Below are 19,418 nucleotides of genomic sequence, written 5' to 3' on the forward strand. Positions count from 1 at the left end.
CAATAACTTGAATATATATATCATATCTAGTTAAATACATGTAAATAATTTTGATTTACTTATATTACAGCGACCTTATAATAATAATAATAATATTCAATTCTGGATACTCATTTGACCCAATTATTTTTCATATTTTTTTCACTTGCTTGGAGCATTTATGCTTTTTCAATTTAGATGTATTTTTCATTACAATCCCTGATTAGCCCTCTTTGGAATCGCAAAAGGGCTCATTTAAGGGTTAAGGGTTTGTTTCTAAAAATGTACAGACCAATAAGAGAGATATACATTTGAAAACCTCTTATAATACAAAAAATTGTGTTGAAATGTGGAAATTTAAGAGTCTGTTTTTTGCAGAAGCTTGATTTGGAAATATATTTCAAAACGCCTAAGATTTCAAAGCTAAAACGTACCCCCACCTTTTTGATAAATAATTTGGATTTCAGAAACGTTATAATTCTAATATATTTTTTACTTTAATCCAATTTTTTCCTTAGTCAAATCAGTAAAGCGTCTATCATAAATTGGCCAAAAGTTCTTAAATAGGGAAGACGACTGCACTCCAAAAACATCCATGAGATGTCTATTCATTTCAGCAAATCTGAAAAGAAAAGGATACGGGAAAGTGCATTGTGTATGCATTAATACTATTTTAGGTTAGTAATAATCAACACAATGTCAAGATTGAGGTTCGGTTATATCAGTAAATGTTTTATCATATTTAGGCCAAAAGTTAGGATAGAGGAAAGCAGCTTGAGATGAAAATACTTTAAGCAGACGTCTATTAACAAGCTCTAATCTGAAATAAAATATAATTGAATTTAGTTAACTTGTGGTTCGACAGAGTGTCGATTCTCAACAAAATTGTGTCATCATTTCAGGGTTCAACTTAGATTGAGAAATTTAATTATCAATTTATCACACCAAATTTTAGTTTTGGTTCGCGTTTCATAGAAATTCAAAATAGCAAGTCAAAATGTTCCAGTGCAGACTTCAGATCAATGCTGTTAATTCCTTCAGATTATAGAGAGTAGCTGTCTGTATATGTCTTGATTTGGCAGAAAATTTCACGAAAAGTACACAATTTGATTTGATTTGCAGATTGTTGTGATCAATTTTTATTCGGCTAATCATAGAAGATCATGGAACGCAAAATAGGTCTTTTTTGACTCACTAACTGTGATGCCATACTGCTTAAATTGAACCCTGATTCTTTGATGAGGAGCATACAAAATATGTTAATAAATTATGTTGAAGGTGTTAACATTAACATAGAAAAGATGTACTTAGTATTTGATGCATGTTAATCATTCGTGCATGTAAGTTTGACAGATAGCAAACAGCTGAAACAATGCTGTTTTAATATATGTATGCTGATATGTAAAGATCAAAGCACCAGACAGCATCAATGTATAAAAATAGAAGACTAGACAGTGTGCACTGGTTAAAGGCAGAAGCATCAAAACTTTTATAATTAGTAATGTTAATACATTTAAGTAAAGTTAACTTTTCTTTAGTAATCTATAAAAAAAGAAAACAATTGTTAATTTTCAAAACACAAAAATCTCCAAAGAGAGTAATAAATAACTTTGTAATAAAAAGATAAAAGCATTGCTAGAACATAATCTGATTTAAATGCAAATCTATATATTTTGTTTCATTTTTTTTCATTGGGCTAATGCACCCTACCATCTATGATCTGAGAATTTCTTCTTTAGATTATGTTTATTTATAAGAAATAAGAGATATTAATAGTTCAAGTCAATGATAAATTATGAATTTCCCATAATTCCTTTTAATCCTTTAGCGACATTTAGGGGTAGAGATCACATTAAATAACGGAACACAATTTTATGGTATACTACTCCTTAGTTTTATTACACACGACGTTTAAACAATCTACATTGTCATCTTATATATATATATGTATATATAACTTCTTGTACCATATTTCCTCACTTCACCTGAAGATGACAATGTAGATTGTTGAAATGTCGTGTGTAATAAAACTAAGGAGTAGTATACCATAAAATTGTGTTCTGTTATTTAATAATTCCTTTTATTTGGTGCAAGAAAGCTCTTAATGATTAGTTGAAGATTCTAGTTACTAAGGAATTGTTGTACAAAATCTTTTCTTCCCATCACCATGGCACCAAGGCACCATGGCAAACACAAAACAAAACCTGTAGATTTGCATGTACATCAGATTGGTATATTCATAATCAGTGCCTATTGATGATATCACAAGAGATATATATCTTTTATATATCTATATATTTTTTCTATATACAAGCTGGTTATAAAGGATTAATACTAGAAGAGCATATCATAAATTCATTTAATTAAGCCAACAATTTTTAACATTAAGGTGGAAATAGCTTTGTTTTGAGATTTCAAAATATTTATATTAAAACAAAGTCTGTAAAAAGACACAGTTAAAAGATATACATAATGTAAAATACAGGGCTTATTGCAAATACGAGAGTTCATCTATCATGAAATTTCTAGCTCAGAATAAGTATACTCACCATATTAGATTAAAGGCTTATTGCTTAGTATTAAATAGGTTAGGTTAACATTTGACTATATAAACTAGGTTACATGTTAGGTTAGAAATATTTTAGGTTAAGAACATGTTAGGTTAACAGAACTATAAAGGTATAACTAACGTGAAAGGGTATAATATAGATAAACTTACTTATTATCTGTTACTTTATTGAGAAATTTCCAATAGGCAGGACGGAGGTTGTGAGGTTCTAAGGCAGCCTAAATAAATAATCAAAATAAATAAATAAATAAATGAATTGTAAAAATGCTAATCTTTGGCAACCATATAGGACTGTGTCAAAGCATTAAACAAAAAAGCATATGGTTTGTCACATCAACCCTATAAAGAATCATTTATGTAGTCCAAATATTAACGCAGACGTCAAATCATTGATGCAGAAGTCAAATCATTGATGCAGAAGTCAAAACATTGACGCAGAAGTCAAAACATTGATGCACAAGTGTAAACATTGATGCACAAGTCCAAACATTGATATAGAAGTCCAAACATTGATATAGAAGTCTAAACATTGATGTAGAAGTCTAAACATTGATGCAGAAGTCTAAACATTGATGCAGAAGTCAAAACATTGATGCAGAAGTGTAAAAATTGATGCACAAATCCAAACATTGATGCAGAAGTCCAAACATTGGATGCACAAGTCCAAACATTGATGCAGAAGTCAAAACATTGATGCAGAAGTGTAAACATTGATGCACAAGTCCAAACATAGATGCAAAATTCAAACCATTGATGCAGAAGTCAAAACATTGATGCAAAAGTCAAAATTTGATGCAGAAGTCAAAACATTGATGCAGAAGTGTAAACATTGATGCACAAGTCCAAACATAGATGCAAAATTCAAACCATTGATGCAGAAGTCAAAACATTGATGCAAAAGTCAAAACATTGATGCAGAAGTCAAAACATTGATGCAGAAGTGTAAACATTGATGCACAAGTCCAAACATAGATGCAAAATTCAAACCATTGATGCAGAAGTCAAAACATTGATGCAGAAGTCAAAACATTGATGCAAAAGTCAAAACATTGATGCAGAGGTACAAACATTGATGTAGAAGTCAAAACATTTATGCAAAAGTCCCACCATTTATCCAAATATTTTGCAGAAGTATAAATTGAGAACAAAAACTTACAGCATGAAAGGCAACAGCAGTTGTAATAGAATATATTATAATATCAGCCCATTTAATATAGGGTAAAACTCCCTTATCTATTCCTTTAAAATATAGAGTCTGAAATAGAACAAAAACAATAAAAATATGATTTTAAATTAAGGTTATCTCCCTTTAACCATATTCATGCAAAACCATCATATTATGTCCAAATTATTCTGTAATTTATGGGGTGTTGCATCATGCAAAAGAGAAAAATGAGTTGCAAAATGTGAAGATCTACTGTTTATGAATTTTCTCTGATTAATCTTTTAAGACTGGAATTTCCAGTCAGTGTTTTGTCAAGACAGCCACATTGGTCCATTCTTTTCAACCTGTTGAGGGCTTTTCTGCATTTAAAAGCCAGTAAAGCAAACAGCCTTGTTTTATTATCACATTCAAACATCTAGCCATTTTTTCCAAATCACCCTTCGACCATTTACATCATTTACAGCAGAAACAGAGTTGGCCCATCTCGGGGCATCATCTCGACCAATGCCAGGACCAAACCTCAGAACTCTAGGTTAAGTCTTTATTCCCCTTCTAAAAAATGTTTTAAATTAAACCTACCTCTACTAATCTAGATGCTGTATATAAAGCTAGAGTAGAACTTCTGTACCATAACATCATCCAACCAGCTACAAATCCTGATATTAAACCATTCTTATTATCATCTTTATTTCTTAATCTTCTCAATAAACAGTTTAATCCCTAAATATATCAATTTACAATCTGACATTAGATTAAATATATATGAACAAATTTAGGAATTTATGAAAGGTAAACGTTGTACTGGTTTTTAATATCAACACAAGCCAATTTTTACAAATCTAACAACAAAAGTAAATGTGTACCAAACTTGAACTGGTCTGAATATAAGACCTCTTGTTGCATTGTTCATTTCCTCAACATGATAATTCTGATCAATTTAGCAATTTAGAAGAGAATAAACAAAAATTCAACTTTTCGAGATCCTATGTGGAAGATTCCAAGTATACAGATACCCAACTGAATTTAGGCAAATGAAACTGGACTTAACTTTACATAATATTGTAAACAAAAAATATAAAGGAATTCAGTTTCAATAGAGAGTTTTTTAATATGTGTACTTACTCTAAAAACACCATTGAAACAACCAAGAAAGGCACCTAAACTAAAACAGTCTTTATGTAGTAAACTAGAGAACAATAGCTTGGGTTGTTTTATTATTTTAGTCATTGATGAAAATAGTTTAACTACAGCTTGTAACAAAAACCCTGTACCAAACATACGCACAAAACCCTGAAATTAGACAAACATATGAAAATGAAATGAAGTATTATCTATAATATTCACATTTATAACATTGTTTGGTTAATGAAAGTAGGCAGAAGTGAGAAAATTTGTCAGGACAGCAGCAATTTCCAAGAAAGCTAAATGTATCCTTTTGGATTTTTATCTAAAAATATTGGTATGTAACAAATTTGCCTGAATAATTTGAGATTTCTAGTAAAACCTAATGTATCTTTTTATTAGGGATACTTGCCAAAGAGCAGATATAGTCCCAAAAAATGGGTGTAACAACGATATATTGTGTGTTTGAGATCCCTTGATAGATTTGATTAGTAGAGGAGTTTAGCACTATCCTTGTAATATTTCCCTCATTGCACACTTGATGGCATTACTAATACATTACAGAAAAATGTGCCATAGACCTCTTGCTTTTCAGTAAAAACTGGTCTGAATTTTTTCACTTCAAGGAAACCAAGATAGCAAATTAATGAGAGTTATTTCCCTTGTATCACTTCTGCTGAAAAGTTGCCTTAAAGTAAAGTAAATGTACATTAACACACAGTAGACAAGAAAATAGAGGTAGACTAAAGTCATTAGGTTCGTAGATTGAGATAGAGTGTGTTAAAATCATTACACTTGGTAGGTACTTGTCAAAAATGATTAATGGCTTGCACAATCTCCCTATACATATAGACAAAGATTCCATTTTAACACTCAAAACTCATTACAAATACATCATTGGTAGAATTATAGCAAAGCCATCTGTAAAGTTAGGCATGTTTTTTACTAGCATTTTTCACCAGGCACATTACCTCATATATTCATTATAGTATGATAGCAGTGGCATTTTTACGAGGATTTGATAGCAATATAAAATAAATATAAAATAAATATAAAACTTATATTATTATACTGATTATAATATAATTAAATATTTTATATTGTGTATATACTAGTATTTTACATGTGTATACATGTAATAATTGTGTTTGTTATGAAATAAAATGGAATTTGTGAATTATTTTTCTATGCCTGATTTTGCTTATAGAGATAAATAATGGATACAGAAGTGATACGGAAATCCAAAACCGGTTTTGTCAAACAGTAAAAAAATATGTAAAGGGGCATTCTGTTTTACTTTGTAAGTCAATAAATTTTGTTGGCTAAAATTTTGGAAAACTATACACCAAATCTAGAGAAATCTGATCCTTAACAATAACATATATCTGAAAGTTTTAACACAAAATATCCAGCCGTTAAATTTTAATCCCAAAATTATTTAAAATGTTTACAAAAACTTTATATGTTCGTTATGTTTTTTGGTAGTTGTTCGTAAATCATTGAAGGAATGCCTAAAATAAATCTATAATTTATGAGGTCCAACACCAAAATTAGTTTAAGCTGCTTAATTAACAATTAGCACACTTTGTTATTAATTAACACTTTTAAAACAACTATCAGGTTGATCAAGTATATACAAACATATAAAAAGCACATTTTAGAATTATTTTCAGGTATAATTTACGTTTTTGATAATGAAAATTCTGCATACTGCCCATTAAAGTTCATTTCACCAATCAAATAAAATTTCAAATTTTAATTCTCCATTTTTCTCAAAACATTCATAAATAAATATTTTTAGACATACATAATTCACTTAATTACAAACATATTTTTCAAAACTGCCAGTTAAAAAATTTGTAACTTTTTTTTTTATATATTTAAGTTTTCAAAACTTGTGTAACTACTATAATATATGTCCGATTTTTAAACAGGGTGGAATAAAATAAATGAATCAAATATGAACTAGAAAAATTAAATTGAAATTTGACATTTGTAAAGTGATCTGGGGTGTGAAATATAATGTGAACCCTCTGCATGCAACAGTGATTTAACCCTTTGTCAACTGTATATAATAGAGATTTATTAATTTTCCATCAAAATGCCAAGGTAAGAAGACGACATATATGATTTATGACTATATAATTGTATCTTATTACAATTTAAAAATATTGGCAAACTATTGAAAGGCGAGGTGACAATAGGAATGTGTTTATTTTGTGACACTTGGGTGTTTTTACCCAGATATCTATATAATGATGCTGTACACCTAGTATTATTTCATATAATCAAATATGTCAGAGGGTAATATGAAGATGATTTATGATTTTTTAAATAAATTTCCTGTCCAAGGTATCATCCATATTTAAATTACATTTTGTCATCTGAATAGATCTTAAATTGCATAGGCATTATCATTTTGAAAATTCATCTCATGTTACAAGCTAGATTAAGTTTCTCGTGCACGTCTATTCTTTTCATTTCTCTATCACTTGGGTATAGTGCATAAGGCATAATAGACATATTCTTCCTAATGACACTTCAAAGATTTTCAAATCTGTTTTGATCAATGATGGCCATGTGGCTCATTTTATATCTACCTCATTGGTTGTTAGATTGTGGACATTGACATATTCATGTGCAATTTTAGAAGGTTTTTTTTAGTTTTTAAACATATTAAATGAAATAGATTTGTACATCTTTAAATTTTTACATCTGATTGAGAGATGTTTTGCCATGACAGTGATATTAGCCAGTTCTTTTTCAATATCCAAACAGACCCCAAGAATGTTCACATCCAGCATTTCACAAAGGCTCATTTTATTTTAACATCTGAACCCCTAGATACTATTTCAAATGATAAGAAAATCTGGATAAAAAATCTGACCTGCATAACATAGATGCAGAGAAAAATAAGCAAAATTTGGGATCTTTAAGCAGTATCACCAAATGACCCCTTTTGAGATCCAATATATCCTATGATTAGCCAAAGTTCATTTCGACAATCTGCGAAACAAATCAAATTGTATATTATTCATGAGAATTTTCTGCCAAATCTAGAAACATACGGCATCTCTTAACAGCATCTATAATCTCAAGAAACTAACGGCATTGGCAAGATCGAAACTGAAACATTTTCATGAAATTTTTATGAAATGCAAATCAAAATTTATCTTGATCAGCCAAAACTGAAATTTGGTGTGCTTATCAAATTTTACAATCTAAATTGAATCATGAACACAACATATTGACAGCAATGAAAATAAATAAGACTGCCTTTCAATTAAAAAAAAATATTACCTGAAGTATATAATACATACATCCAAATGGATGCTGACATAAGGAATGTTTTGAACTGTGTTGTAATTTCTTGCTGAAATCCTCTAGAAATTTAAAAGATGGCAGTAATGGCAGTTGTTTTCTGGCTGGTGATTTGGGTGTATTGTGATTATCTACAGCTCTTTCAGCATATATTGCATCTGGTGATTCATATTTACCCACTATAAACCTGGAAATATATCACTATATAAACATATTGGGGTCATAACATCAAGGGTCCCGACAAACCTAATGACCAAAATTCATTCAAAAAGCTACTTAAAGGGACAGATTGGCCATTTTTTTTACTAATCGTACTTTAGTCTCAGAAACAGGAATTTTTTTATCATCGAAATTTGATAATGAGTTTTATATGGTTAATTTTGTTGCAATGTTTTTCTTCCATTTGTGTCCAGAATTATACCTGTTTGAATGTTAAAATGATGACTTGTCATTTTAAGATACTCTGTGATATATAGAAAAGACATATACATATATAGTGAGTAAAATTCCTAGTTTGAAGTATTTTTATAGGAATTATGCGATTTTCGCACATTTCTAGTACTTCTGAAGACTATTTACATATATTCAAGACTCAAATCAACCCACTGAAATGGCGCAACTGTCCCTTTAAAGTCAAATTCTGGCGAAGTTCTCTGTGTGAATGACATACTTTATTCCCAAGTTAGCCATAAGTTTTTTTCTCTCAAAAACATGACGTTGCAATATTCATTAGATATAACTTCAAATGAATATGGCAAATAATGAAATGTGTATTCAGTAATCCGCATTTTGAAATGACAGTTGAACAAAAAATGGATTTTTCTTCTTCAAAAACTATTATCAAAGCCTTTTTCCATTAAAACAGCCTAACAAAAAATCTATTAAAAAGGACATTCTTGTACAAAAAAATTTGGATAAGGCAATCTGAACCTTAAGAAAAAGAAAGTTTCATAGTGGACATCTTGTTCGTTGATGGACTGCATGTACATGTATTTATAAGCTTGCCAAAATGGATCTCAATTACTATATATTTTGATTTCTGAGACATTTCAATCAAAATAAACAAAATTTGGATAATATCATTTTTTTTTTTTAACAAATATTGGTCCAATAGTCTAATGATAAAATTCTGTTCAACAAAGCATTCCAAAATGAAAATCCTTGCAGATCATTATTTGCCCTTCTGGAAACATCCTTTGTTTGTTTTTGATTGATGGCATTTGTATCAAATGAGGCACCAAATTCTGCATAGCAACACATTTAATCATGAAAACCAAAATAATTCTGCTGAAAAAGTGACAGTCTAATTCCAAGAAAGAATGGTAGCCCAGATGGTCAATAGCGTATTAATTAAATACTGCAATCCATAATGGTACCGTTAATACCATTCCAGGACTATTGGATTAACAGTAGAATGGTCTTTAGTACTAGAAACCATTCATCATAATCTTAACAGTCATTGTCTGTTGACTTTCTTCAGGAAACAGTCCACAGCTTGATTCAATGGTAACATTGTTACAGGTTTGAGTCAAATTGGCTGTAGCCCATAACAATCATGATAAAAGTCGTTTTGATTAGTATGGTAATTTGGACTAAAGACTATTTCTAATAACATTGGTATTATTGGTCATATCTCACACTCTCTTTGTTTAAGTTTGAATTGTTTCTTTAGAGCTACTAAAATCTGTAGAGATCAAGAATTTTTATTTCAAGAATTTTGCAAGATTTTAAATTAGTAACTAAACACAATTTTATTCCAAAATTTAATTGTAAATTAGAAATAATTATTTCAGTGCCACTTTGTTTAAATGTTACATTTGCAGTTTTTACATTTTTTCCACTAAAATATTCATTCTTCATAAACAGATATTCAATAAATTTCAGCCTCTAATAAGCAAAATAAAAATTGTATACATACTGCAATCCTGAAGAAGTTGAATTTGGTAAACCATTCTTACTTCTGAAATAAACAAAAAAAATTGTTAAAGCAAGTAGGTTTATTCAAATTTAATTGAATTTAGTTTACTTAATGATCTATGTTGAACTCAAAACTTCTAATAAAATTGATAGTGAGTTGTATTAAAATTACTCAGTAATCAGTTGATTAAAGAATACAACTTAGTTATCTAAATCTACTACATGATAATAAAATTGATAGTGAGTTGCATTAAAAACTACTCAGGGTTATCAGATGATTAAAGAATACAACTCAGTAATCTAAATCTATTAGATGATATGAAAATTGATTGTGAGTTGTATTGAAAACTACTCAGTAATCAGTTGATAACAAATACAACTCAGTAATCTAAATCTACTAGATGATATGAAAATTGAGAGTGAGTTGTGTTGAAAACTACTCAGTAATCAGTTGATTAAAGAATATAACTCAGTAATCTAAATCTACTGGATGATAAGAAATTTTACAGTGAGTTGTATTTGAAACTACTCAGGGTAATCAGTTGATTAAAGAATACAACTCAGCAATCAAAATCTACTAAATTATAAGAAAATTTACAGTGAGTTGTATTGATAAGTACTCAGGGTCATTAGTTGATAAAACAATACAACTCAGCAATCAAAATCTACTTGATAATAAGAAAATTAATAGGCATTGGCAAATAGATGGACATAAGCCGAACTGTGTATTGCAGGCTGTATGTGTTAAAGATCACCTGATAACTTTAAATCGAAAAATAATAGTCAGATTAAACTGCTGTAGAGCCCAAAAAAATTCTGTTATTGCGTGTTGCATTGCATTGAGCATCTTAAGTAGCACAGTCTGCAGTAGGAAAGTATGACAAAAAATACTTCACTAAATTCAAACCAAATTCTAGACGGGATTGTCTGCACATGGCAGCATATTAAAATGATGTTAAAAACAAGTACTTTATGACTGGGGGTTAAAAAGTAAATTGCTGTTCAACATGTAAAAACTGGTTAATGAATTAAACATGAGGAGGACCAATCAGTCGTTAATTTAGTTCCGTTATTACCCCAGAGGCAGAAATACGCAACATCAAATTACTTGACAATAGATGCCTAAAGTAAACATGATATTCCCAAAATAATTTCAAACATGCAACTCAACACTCTGACAATATGAAAATCTCATTCTCAAATTTGGCACAAAAATTACAATTCATTTTACAAACCCATAATGAATGTGCACCTAAAATGCTGGAGCCAAGGGACTGAAAAACAGACGGTGTCTATAAATTACCAACAACAAGCTTTCAACATATGAATCTGTAATACTCATGATTTATGACCAGTTTCTTCCATCATATTTTCAATTAGTAACCTACATCTTTTCTCACTTACTCATCACTTATTTCTTCCTCCCCGAAATCGCTGGAAGGTTTGAGGTGTAAGCTTGAAAAACTAGTCCATTTTCTGAACAATGTAATTGAAAAAGAGTAAGCTTATAGTGGTGATTTTGGTTTTTATTTGGAAGAGTGGTTATTATTAAGTTTGAATGAAAGGAAATTTTGCAATAGCAGGGAAATAGCCCCGTCTTTTACATTCTAAAATGTCTAGAGAACTTAAGGGGGGTTGAGATTCCAGATGTGTAAGAACCAAAAGGCACAAGCCTCCTATGGGGTGGTCTCAGGGGTTCTCAATTAATTTGAATCATTTGTACCATTTCCTTTTTCCATTTCCCCAATAATATGTTTGACCACATTGGTATTAAAATGAAAATTTAGCGCAATATGAAACAATGTACACATACATGCAAAGCTACACCAATTAGATTTTTATCTGAATGTTGATAAAGTGTATTTTTCCAATGTGACTTGCATAGCTGAGTTGGCCCAGTGTTAGGCTTTAAGCTCTAGCTATAACCATGATTCAGCTGAATTCTATTGCAGTTGGGAAAAATAACATACAATCAGCTAAAATGTTAGGAGTAAGCTCAGTAATTAGTGTAATTAGAAATTCGACATGTTAAAAGTTGAAGGTGAACTAAGCAGGAGTTATTTATGTAATTATCTTCAATCTAGCCACATTACAGACGGATAATTTTGTTTATTTTTTCCTCTTTTCAATCAACATAGCTGGGTCGGCAAGATAAAATCTTTCAACACTTGTCACTATAAGAATAATTACTTTTCCTAAATCGGCCTGAAAATACCATCTACACCATTCTTTCATATTTTCTTCAAAGAAACTTGTAGAACATTGCCTGTCAAAACTGAAGAAAAATGTCTGCTGTTTGGCTGCTTAGATTGTATTGGAGTAAATGAGATAAACAAGCAAGGTGTTCCATTCTCCTCCCCCTTCTACTGACAATCAGGCTGTTCCAGTGCCCTCCTACATTATGACAGTTGATATTGAAATGATGAAGTGCTATGTCTGGATTGATGCCATTATAAATATAATTTTACCACTAAATAACAAAAACATCCTTACAATACAGAATTACATGGTTTGCAATTGGTATTTTTAGTAACTTGTTTAGAACTTTTTTTCACTTCTGCCACAAAAACCAAAGCCAAATTCTGCTGCAGAAGAATGCAGCATTTGGAATAACAACAAATTACATGTAATGTCAATACTAAGGAATGACATGTATTCCTCATTCACTTACACATGCAGATCTTAGAGCTTAAAAAATATCTTATTTTGACTCAAGACATAACCAATATCTTCCTTTTTTTTGTCCTTGCCACCATCATAATGAACTTGTTAAAAGAAAATTTAGGAGCCCAATTCAGACTAGGCACATTAAAAATAAATTTATTATTTGCTGCAGAAGAACAAGCATCTCCAAGTTTCAACATGTTATATTAAATCCAAAATTTGGTAAAAGACTAATTGTCAACTCTTTTGAAAAGGAGGTAAAAAAAAAAAAACAAATTTGAACTATAATAATCATATACAAGTAATAGTACTTTCAAATTAATTCCTATAATATGAATTTATAGAAATTCCAACTGCTAATCTCTGTATAGACAATTTCATCTACAAATATTAGAAGTTGAAATATATCTTGAACAGTGTGATTTGGAGAACGAAAATAAACAATTTCCACATTTCAAGAAAATGATGAATTTAGTCAAAGATAAAATATTTATATAGGATATCTATCATCAGAAACCATCATTTTTCTATTTTCTTATCCTAGTTTGTGCTGGGAGATGATTGACATGTGTCATATTTGATGATGTAGTATGTAGAGGATAGCGATTACCAAGGTAAGTAATTATTCAACATAGAACACCTGTAGAAAGATTTATGATAATACTTGACATAACACATGTCAGACCATTCTAGATTCTTTAATATAAACAAATCTACGTTTCCTTCCTTAAAATCTATTTACAGATTCCCAAAACACATTCGGATGCAGATCGAAATCAATATATTGGTTTAGCACAGTTCATTAGAGCCTAGATAATACTTGACATAACACAATATGTCAGACCATTCTAGATTCTTTAATATAAACAAATCTATGTTCTTTGAAATCTATTTACAGATTCCCGTATTTTTTTCAGAATCTTTGGATCAATCTCATAATGGTGGTGGATAGTGTTGAAATCAGGATGTCATTAATGAAAAAAAAAAAACGCACTTAAAGGGACAGGTAGGCCATTATTTTGACCAATCATACTTTTATCTCAAAAACTGGAATTGTTTAGCTGAGCTAATCAGTAATAGTGTTCACAGCTCACTGTCGAAATTTGAGCCTTCAAATCCAAGTGTTTCTAGAATTATCTGCGTTTGAAAGTTAAATTTAAGACATTCTGTGATATATAGAAAAGACATATGTAGAAATAGTGAGTAAAATTCCTAGTTTGAAGTATTTTTAGAGGAATTATGTGATTTTCTTGTATATTTTTAGTACTTCTGAAGACTATTTACATATATTCAAGATTAAAATCAACCCCCAAAAATGGCACACCTGTCCCTTTAAAAGACAACATTATTGCCCTTTTCTTACAAATTTTTATACATCTATTCAGAAAATTTAAAATCTTGGATTTCTTTCTGCGTCCTTCAACTAAAATGATTTAACAATCCTCAAGAAATGGGTAAAAACAAAAAATACAGAAGATTTAAGAGAACCTGGATTAAATCAAACATCAGATTTTCTGTCAAAATCACAGCCCTCCTGTTTACCAACCAATTATTTTCACCAATTGAATTTTAATTATGTTTATACATCACTTCTTTTATGTGCTTTCAGATCTTCAACATGAACTCTTTTTTCTTGGAGTCTTAAAAAGTAATGTTGCTAGGAAACAGGTATTGAAAGATGACAAGTAATTAAGATGAAGAATGCAAGTAGTGTAAAATATGTAAGACTTCTATTATAATCTATAATTGATGCATATTTTTGACAATTTCTATTTTTTCAGATTAACAACTGTTTTATTTCAATCCTTGTTATTCAAAGACATTTTGTGTGAAACATGTAAAGGGGATGAGTATAAAAAATAATTGAATTATGAAATAGTGTTTTATAAGCATACAATAATAGGTTTTAGACAGGATTAGGCTAAATCTGAGTAATATTAAAAGATTAAAACATGCTGTTACTCAGAGTTTATGTAATATTAAAATAAATAAATACAAAAATAAATTACTATGATATACAACATACAAAAATTGTTCCAAATTTTAAACATTTTAAGGTTACTATTGGATCTGTGAATTTTAAAATCATTAATAACATTGCAGTGTGCAATGAAAAAAATAATTTCAGCAGCATAATTCTAAAATTTTTCTGATTTCCAACTGTCAAGGAATCTTAAATGTATACTATGATTTGAAATTTTAAAATTTGATTAAAACTTTTACAAAAGAATTCCTCTATAATCCCATAAATCTATAAAACTAAGTAATAATTCATTAAACTAAGTAATTTTGAAACATGCTTATAGAGGCTTTTTTCAATAATTTTGTTTGTTTAATGGATATATCATCTTCATAGGGACTATATACTTCAGTCACCTGGTAAGTCCAACTGATGAATATACATGTACCCGGTATACACTTGTTGACCAAGTTTGAGACATTAAATTTTATGCCCATTCTAAGAGGTAGTATTCCTTTTAATATGCATGATACATAATCTTGCATAATATGAACAACAGCGCCATTTTTCAATGAAAGTCCCTCATTAAAAATCACATGAAAAGCAAGAAACCATCAAAAACACTCCTTGCGACCCCCTTCTAGAAATTAATGACCCTCATAATAATAATTTCTGTATGTAATGTTTAGGTTTATAATGTAATAGATAAGAGAACTGATTTAATTCCATTGTTTTCTAATCGGAATAAACTTACAGGAAGGTTAACCATCCAATATATCTTGTGGCAGAAACAATTTATTTGGCAGACGGACCAGAAGTCAGTTAAGTTTTATTCACCTTTATTTGGTTGTAAAGATAATTTGGCGGTAAAAGAGATAATGTATCTGGTATTTCCGTGCCATTTCACCTCTAAATTGGAATTAGGTTAGGAATTAAATTTGACAACAATTTTCCATCTAAAATTTTTTTCTATAATAAATGAAGAATGATTTGAAAATTTATGTAAACTTTCAGATTTTGAAAAGAACTACAATAATAATTTCAGTAATTGCATGAGAATTGTATTGGTGTAAATAGAAGCTATATATCTCCAATGAAACACGGATATAAAGAATAACACTGCTATTTTTGGTTTGATGTGTCAAACATCTTATGGAATCCTCAGGCAGCCGCGGTGGCTCAGTGAGTTAGACGCTTGCTCGCTAACCTGAAGGTCCAGGGTTCAATCCCGGCATAGGTCGAGATAATACCTTCGGATTTTCAACCCGGTTTTCCCCAGTCAGTGATGCAGGTGCGAGGGGCTGACATGGAAAAAGCGTCTAGTCGTTCGGATGGGGCAATAAACCAAGGCCCCGTGTGCTACAGGCTGTGCACGTTAAAGATCCCTCGACAGTTGGAAATTGAAAAGGGGCTAATGCCGCTGTCCTGGCAAAAATTTCCCTCATGGCACCCTGCATGGCGTTGCCCGTCTTCATTAGCCCACAAGGTGCAGAAGAGGAGGACGTAAAACTCCACCGACTTCTCTGAGAGTTCAATTTTATTTTTAAAGCACATTGCCTTGTTTTCAGCTAGGCCATCAATTTCCTGGAAGTAAGAACAGGAAATATGTCTAATGCCAACAAAATGTTAACAAAGCGTCAGCTCTTATTCCTTTCCACAATGCTTGAGGGTAATTTTAAAGTTCTACAGTTTAATTTCAAATTATGTAATCTGGCGCCACAGATTGAAATGTTTTTTTTTTCAAATTTCACTTCTGCTTGATTAGTGACCCTATCAGATTTTTTTGGCACATTTGACAATTGAAGATGAATTTTGTCAAAAACTAATCCATTTCATCAAATTGTCTGATAACCATCAAGACCTTGTCAGTTTCAAATGTTCACAGTGATCATGAAATTCCTGTTTTTTAGTCTATGCAATTAAAAGCGTGTCAGACATTCATTTCCTATCAAGCAGTACTAAGCCCTGATAATGTCATCTTTAATCAGGCATATTATCAAACAATTTGAGCTTAAAATACATGAAAATCAAGGAAAATCGATGAAAAAAGTGCATGGTAGACAGAAATTAGTTGCCCTGGTGACAACATAGCATTGAGAAATATTGTCAATATGTATGTGGTATTATGTACTATACTAGCTGATAGCAATAAATTTCAGCTACAAGAATTCACAGCCCTTTCAGAATCTTCAAAATATTGTAAATCCAAACAGTTATTGTCACTGCAACATAGAAATACTTTCACTACAATATACCTTTACCTTTTGAAGGTTTATGATCATAATTATGTCATTATGAAAACCATGGTATTTTTAGAATGGAAATAAAGATCAATGCCTTTTCTGACAGATGTTCTTTGTCTCTCATTATTTTTGACTTTTATTACACTTCATATTAATATTTCAAACATTCAATGGAAAAAATCCGGTATCATGGGTTGATGAAAGAAACATTTTTAAATTTACAAGCATAAAAGAGTTCTTATACACAGTGATACTTGACCAATCTTCTTGTAATGATCCCTCCCAAAATATCTTTACCAATGCTGGGTCAACTTTTAATACTGTGGACTGCTTTCTGAATACAATCAAGTCATTTTGATCAGGTTTGGAATATTTTTTCCATGCATAGGCAAGGTCAAGGTCTTTAATTCTTAATATACCTCTGGTTAACCTTCAAAACTTTAAAGCAACTTTCCTGGAAGGAATTTCCCCAAATACTTCTCCAATATATAGGCGCTACAACCACACTGATATTACAGAGTTCTTTCTTATTACCTTCTTTTGTCCTTCAACACTGTCTACATCTATCCTGGAAGGAATAAACCCATAGACGCTCTTTTTCTCTGAACGTTCAAGACTATAAAGCAACTTGCTTGGAAGACATCACCCAAAAAAACAAATGTACCTCAAGTCAAAGGACAGAAATTCTACCATAAATCTGACATTAAAAGCAATCAGGCAAATAATTTTACCATGAATACAAATGAGGAAATTTCTGTACATATCTGATTTAGACGTATCTCTATCTACATCAACCATATTTCAAATAAAATGCCAATAAAATTCCATGAAAATTACATATAAAATACATTAATATCACTTGTAAAGCTATTCTGATACTATCTATGTAATGAAGGAAAAATTTAAATCTCAGTAAATCTTAACTAAAATGAAATTGAGATTTAGGTCAATAACTCTGTAATCAATTTTGCAATTCAATTGCCAGATCCAGTAGAATTTAAAGGAGAGGTTGGGATATTTAAAAGTTGCCTGTGAATTAAAGAGCTGTTAAAAGTAAATCTGAAAATTAAATATCTGTTTAAAGTAATTCATTTCATATTGATTCAGCCATTTCCTCCATTGCTTTAAAAATAATTAAATATGGTCAGTTGTCTTAGTGCTAAATGCTGTTTAAATTTTTATGCTGCTGACGTGATGTTTTGGACATAAAATCTTAATCAGGACAGCTGGTATGATAGTTTTCCAATATAAGGTATATGAACAAAGTGAGGCAAATAAGAGAACATGAGCGACAAGTCAAGGATGAAAATATTAGCTAGCATGTTAAGGATATTTCATCCTCATCAGGACAGTTGTTTACTAAATGTTAGAAAATTGTGGTTATGAATTTTCAATTTTCAAAAATTAAGTTTATATTTTTCTTTAATGGCATTTTGAAAGCATCCTCGAACTTGTAAGAATTTTATCATAGCATATTGGATTTTCTAAAAACCATATTATCATATATTTTCATACATTATACCTTTGAAAAGACCAAATACATGAGATATACAATGGTTTTATTATACCCTGTTACAGGTGTATTGTGTTATTATCTGGCTTTGAAAACTAATACACAATATATCATAGATGAAGATTATCTGATAGGGTCATGATATCTCATGATAATATTATTACTTGTACAAAGACTCCTTTATAAATATTTTCAACTATATAATTGTATATTAGAGTTGTTTGGCGCAATGAAAAGTGTTGACCAAATTGCAGTTTTATGAATTTGAATTTACTGTTTAATTATTTGAATTGCCTGTAAATAATTTGAATTGACTTTAAATAATTTGAATTGACTTTAAATAATTTAAAGTTACTGTAAATAATTTAAATTTAGAGTAATGATAAATAATTTGAATTTAGGGTAAATAATTTTTAGAATTTAATGTTAATTTTCTGTAAATATTTGAATTTACTGTAATTAATTTAAATTTTCTGTAAATATTTGAATTTAATGTAAATAGTTTGAATTTAATGTAAATATTTTGAATAATAAATAATAATATACAATAAATTATTTGTAAATAATTTGAATTCAGAGTAGGGATAAATAATTTGAATATAGGGTAAATAATTTGAATTTACTATAAATAATTTGAATTTACTATAAATAATTTGAATTTATTATACATAATTTGAATATATTATAAATAATTTGAATATATTATAAATATTTTGAATTTACTTTAAATAACTTGAGTTTACAGAATTTACCAGACATCATAACAAAAATTTACTTAAATAAATCAATTATCCAAATGAATAACAGTAAACAAATTAAAATCATAAAATTTACAGCTTATTTATTAGTCAAATAGATGTATGTAAATGATAACACAAATGAAATTCACTGTACAATGTAAATAATTGACAATTAATATTTTAATTTTCCCTAAAATTTACAGTAAATAAAATATAGGAAAATTT

The 19,418-nt window shown here is 29.8% G+C and overlaps 1 protein-coding gene across 1 annotated transcript; it reads right to left on the reverse strand.

The window, feature by feature from the left end:
- Nucleotides 1-678: 678 nt before the first annotated feature.
- LOTGIDRAFT_173835 (hypothetical protein) lies at nt 679-17,738 on the reverse strand (the record flags this gene model as incomplete). The annotated part of the gene is made up of 8 exons (XM_009051911.1): nt 679-799; nt 2,699-2,766; nt 3,705-3,803; nt 4,293-4,433; nt 4,836-5,003; nt 8,136-8,343; nt 10,075-10,116; nt 17,605-17,738. 8 exons carry the CDS (start codon nt 17,736-17,738, stop codon nt 679-681), a joined length of 981 nt encoding a protein of 326 aa, XP_009050159.1.
- Between the last annotated feature and the right edge of the window lie 1,680 nt (nt 17,739-19,418).

Source organism: Lottia gigantea (assembly GCF_000327385.1).
Source record: "Lottia gigantea unplaced genomic scaffold LOTGIsca_174, whole genome shotgun sequence".
Taxonomy (NCBI): Eukaryota; Metazoa; Mollusca; class Gastropoda; family Lottiidae; genus Lottia; species Lottia gigantea.